Source organism: Pinus tabuliformis, chromosome 5_1 (genome assembly GCF_031772625.1).
Source record: "Pinus tabuliformis cultivar Carrire ecotype Pingquan chromosome 5_1, CPIR1, whole genome shotgun sequence".
Taxonomy (NCBI): domain Eukaryota; kingdom Viridiplantae; phylum Streptophyta; class Pinopsida; order Pinales; family Pinaceae; genus Pinus; species Pinus tabuliformis.
Window position 1 is genome coordinate 414,747,276 of NC_142305.1, and position 4,766 is coordinate 414,752,041.

Genomic DNA, 4,766 nt, shown 5'->3' on the forward strand with positions numbered 1-4,766 from the left:
ATCATTATTACATGAATTATATGAACATTATATTTTAAATCTAACATTTCTTCATAAATACCGTAGAGACCCCAAAAAAAAAATATATGACAACAAAAGAAACCCAAATTCCAACCCTATTAACCATATAAAAAAATATGCTCGAAATCGCTAACCATAAAGTAAAAATATAATATTCTCAAATTTACTAACATAAAGCTTGATAAACATCATTATTACATGTACTATATATTCTCAAAATCGCCGACCATATAACTTTCATTGAATGATAACTTTTTAATCAATTTTTTATTCGGTTGATTTATTATGAGAATATTACATTTTAAACCTAACGTTTCTTAATAAATAGCGTAAAGATAAAAACAAAAAAATTAAAGTTAAAAAAAACAAAAGTTAAAAAATATGTTTAAAATCACTCACTATAAATAAAAGTATAATATTCTCAAATGTACTGACATAAAGCTTGACATACGTTATTATATTTTCAAAATGACGAAATTATAAAAACCGTGTATCATATTCAAAGCTTGAGTTTGACGAACATTGTTATCACGTGTACATGAAGTAAAGCCACACAATAACAGTGATACTTTCTTTAACCAGCGGCAGAAAATGATAACGACGGCACACGCCTTATCCATTGTAAACTAAATTTTGTCATTTATAAATTTTTTTAATATAAAAGTAATATAAAAGTTACTGTTTTTCTATTTTTTTTTTATAAAAGTTATGGATTTGGAAGCTTACCATTTTATATTTTTTATAATAATGAATTTTGCCATTTATAATTTTTTGTAATAGAAGTTACTATTTTTCTATTTTTTTTTGTATAAAAATTATGGATTTGAAAGTTTACCATTTTATATGATTTATAATTTTTTCTAATATTGATTTATCTTTTTTCTATTTTTTTTTACAAGAGTTATCCATTTGACACTTAAATTTCTCAGTTTATAACTTTTTCCAATATAGAAGTTATGATTTTTATTCTTTTATAAGAGTTACCAATTTGCAAAGAATTTACTATTTTAGAATTATTTTTAAGAGAGAAGTTATCTTTTTCTTTGCAATTTGTCATTATATAGAAATCACTAACTAGTTATCTCTTTAAATTTATCTGTTTATAATTTTTTCAAATATAGAAATTCGGATTTTTGTTTTTTATAAAAGAGGTACCAATTTGCAACCAATTCCTTATTTCATAATTTTTGTTAAGATAGAAGTTATCTTTCTTTTAGTTGCAATTATATAAATTATTAACTCAACTCTCATTTAAAACAATAGAGTCACATGATGCCTCCTAAATATGTATCGGAGCTATTTATATTATTTAATGTCAATGACAATATTGATTCATTTTTAATTAAATTAATTATTTAATAAAAATTTTACATTTTAGTATTAGTAATTTATTTTAGATTATACCATGTTCTGTCATAAAACAATTTGTAAATAATATAATAAAATATCAAAATCAAACTAAAATTAAAATAATCAAATTTCTAACCAAATTTCTAACGATATTTAACATTTTATAGAGAAATTTGATAGAAATTGTTTTTTTTTTAATAATATAAAAATTATTATTTTTTATTTTTATTTTCTTATAAAATTATTGTTTATTTTTTTCCAATTTTTTGATTAATCCTCTAAAAAATACCATAATAAATTTTTAATAAAAACTAAAAAAAATACACGCTTTAAAACTTAAAAAATAGCATTAAAGCTAAAAGATCGCTGCATTATTTTTATAAAATTTCAATTCTCAATTTTCAATAGACTGCGTTATTTTATAAAATGTATTTGAAAAACTCGATTTATTTCTCCCATTTTATTCAGAGACAATTTGTCAATATTCCTATCCATGGTTATACAGAGCCCGAGCTTGATTATTCTACACAGCCACACTGTTCGTCAACTCAACTGGAGCAGCACAATAGAGCAGCACAATAGACGCTGGACATATACTGATAAAAAGCTTTGACCAAAATCGTTCACGGCTGACCTGTACCGAATTGGAAACTGACAAATTATTAGTCGTACTGAACCGAATCATCGAATTTCCGAATTCTTTTTGCCCGTACGGCCGAACTTGGTAACTATGGATTAGATTATCACATCAAAAGAGACGAGACGCCCAGAGAGAGGTTCTTGGACGGTGTTTAAGAATGGTCACTGCATTCACAGAACATATGGAACACAAAAATCGTAATACGGTGCATGCTGTGTGCAAAGATATTGAGGCCAAAGTGTCATTGTATTTGCAGAAAGCAATGGCTTATAATCAGCCACTAAGGTTTGGAGACGAGAATACAGCCGACGTAAGATTAAATATAATCGATTCGGCTGGAGTGGAGCATCCCGGAAATCCTCTTTTACTCCATTCTCAAGTGTTGAAGAAGGCTGAGTTTTTCGAAACCAAGCTTTTCCAAGGTGGGTCTTCGGCTAAGCGGCCGTTGGAAATGAAGGTAACATGTTCTTGCCATCCGGAGAGCTACATCAAATGTATTCAGCTAATGTATTATTATGATACAGAGCAACGCTTTAATTTCTCCAATGTAGATGAAGCAATGACTATTTTACCAGTTGCTTCTGAAGTGATGTTTCGTGATTGCATGGAGTCATGTATGCGATATTTAGCTGCTGTGCGCTGGAGTCCTGAGCAACAAGCCCAGCTTCGCTTCCTGTTGTCATCTTTGAACATAAATGCATTGCCTGATTTAGCTGCTAGACTTGGTAAGAGGCAAAGCAAGTCAGATTGCGAGCATTTAAAGATGGTGACAGAGTCTCTACAAGAATTGCTGCAGATGGCTTACCATAGAGGAGAGCTTCGCAGCACTGTGGAGCAACATATATTTGACTACTGTACGTTAAATACGTAACCAGCTATTAAAGATGCGTGCAGACATGCCATTTTGAACCGGTTTAAGGCAGATGTGAAAGCCATTAAATCTAAATCTGATGAAAGTTCTATGGGAGCGGCTTGTTCTGACTTGTCTTGGCTACTGAAAGTCATTCGGCTTCGCGATGTAAAATTGTTCGAAACTGTGGTCAAAGAGTTTTGTGAAGATCCCGATCTTCGCAATGCACTATCTAGTGGAGCGGTACAAAATTCTTCTGATGCAATTGTTATGCTTGGGATTTTAATTAAGATCATTTTGGAGCCGATGGGAAATGGAGAGATAATTACTCCAACGTCATTCCGTGTTGATTTTCTTACCAATTGGACTGACACAATGGTGAAGCTCATTAATCGTTTCTCTTATGAATTGGTAATAGAGTTATTGGAGAAAGGTATTATTAGAGTAGCGGAAACCCTCCCTTTGGTTGAACAAAAGCGGATTTTCAGTGTTTGTCAAGGCATTTTCACCGAAAATTACAAGAGCAGGAGTGGTCTCTTCACATGGTGGGCCGAGAAAGTGCACGATGCCATGATCTTAGACCAGCTTTGATATAACTAGCAAAAGGCACCATGAAGATGATGATTCAGTAGGGACAAAGTATATATGCCATTTTGGCTTTTACACACTTTGATGGGCTTATTTTTGTAATTTTTTACGGTGTAAGAGATCTTCATGATCGCCGCCTGTTATTATTACGGTAGCCGTCTTAAATGTTTAGTTTATGCTGGATTTAGTACGCAGTTTGATTATGCTGTACAAATTTTTAATATTTTTGAGTTATTTCGTAATATCCAATTCTATATACATATTCAGAAAAATGGTTATCCAGTTCTCCTTGACTTGGGCTGGGCTGTTGTTTGGACAAGATTGGTGAAGGTTGGCCTCTCATGTAACTTTTGATTCTCGCTCAATGAATAGCAAGATACAAGCTTTAAAGCACGAAAACAACCATCTTTTGATTGTTTTGATTTATATTAATTTCAATTTGATAATATATTTTTTATTAATTTTAGTTCGATAATAATTTTTTTATTATTTTATAATATATGAGTAAGATATAAAGGATATAAATGGATAGTAACAAAGAAAATTTTAAGGATAAAAAATTATCTTGAAGTTTAAAATTATTAGTTACTCATTTTTATAAAAAAATGGAAATTGACTATTTTTATTTTTAGTAAAAATCTCGGAAAATTAGATTACTTGCCAATCTTAACCCCTAAAATTTTTCATAAAGAGCAAATAAAAAATATATTTTTTCTAATTTTTATTGAACAATTTTGTATGAAGTTTTATTATTGGTATTAGTTTTATTATTTCATTTCATATTTTAGAGTAGCTTAAACTTTCTGTTTTCCCATATAATATATTTTATTTTTCAAATTCATAGTTAATTAAAGTTTTACTTTTAATGTATTTCATTTTTCAAATTCATGATCAATTGAAGTTTTAATTTTAATGTAAATTAAGTAATAACATATTTCTAATGTTCACATCTTAAATTAACCAAAATTGTAATATAAATTACTAAGGTTTTAGTTTTAATGTAAATTGAGTAATAATGTATTTCTAATGTTCACATCTTAAATTAACCAAAATTCTAATTTATTCCTTCTCTTCTTTGGAGGTGCCATCGGTTCTATGCACTTGTCACGTGTTTCGTGCACATGCCATTATTTTTATTCTGGTCTACATGCCATCCATATAGACCACCATTTCATTGTCTTTATTGATGGTCTTCCTTCCATTGCCGTAGAAGTTGTTTGAAGTTTGTTATATTTTGTGCTTTATTTGTTATGATTTTGGTGTGAGCAATAGTTTTTATCTCCAATATCTCTCTCGTCGTAAACAGGGTTACTAGGT

At 29.5% G+C, this 4,766-nt stretch overlaps 1 protein-coding gene across 1 annotated transcript; it reads left to right on the top strand.

The window, feature by feature from the left end:
* The first annotated feature begins 2,168 nt into the window (after positions 1 to 2,168).
* LOC149165241 (BTB/POZ domain-containing protein At3g50780-like) lies at positions 2,169 to 3,452 on the top strand. The gene is made up of 2 exons (XM_089429758.1): positions 2,169 to 2,736; positions 2,887 to 3,452. The coding sequence occupies exons 1-2, from the start codon at positions 2,169 to 2,171 to the stop codon at positions 3,450 to 3,452; spliced, it is 1,134 nt and encodes a 377-aa protein (XP_089285884.1).
* The last annotated feature ends 1,314 nt before the right edge of the window (positions 3,453 to 4,766 follow it).

Excerpts from the sequence above, each read along its gene's own strand:
- LOC149165241 (XM_089429758.1), top strand. The coding sequence starts at position 2,169 with ATGGTCACTGCATTCACAGAACATATGGAACACAAAAATCGTAATACG. Across the intron at positions 2,737-2,886 it reads TGATTTAGCTGCTAGACTTG|CTATTAAAGATGCGTGCAGA; the intron begins GTAAGAGGCAAA and ends ATACGTAACCAG.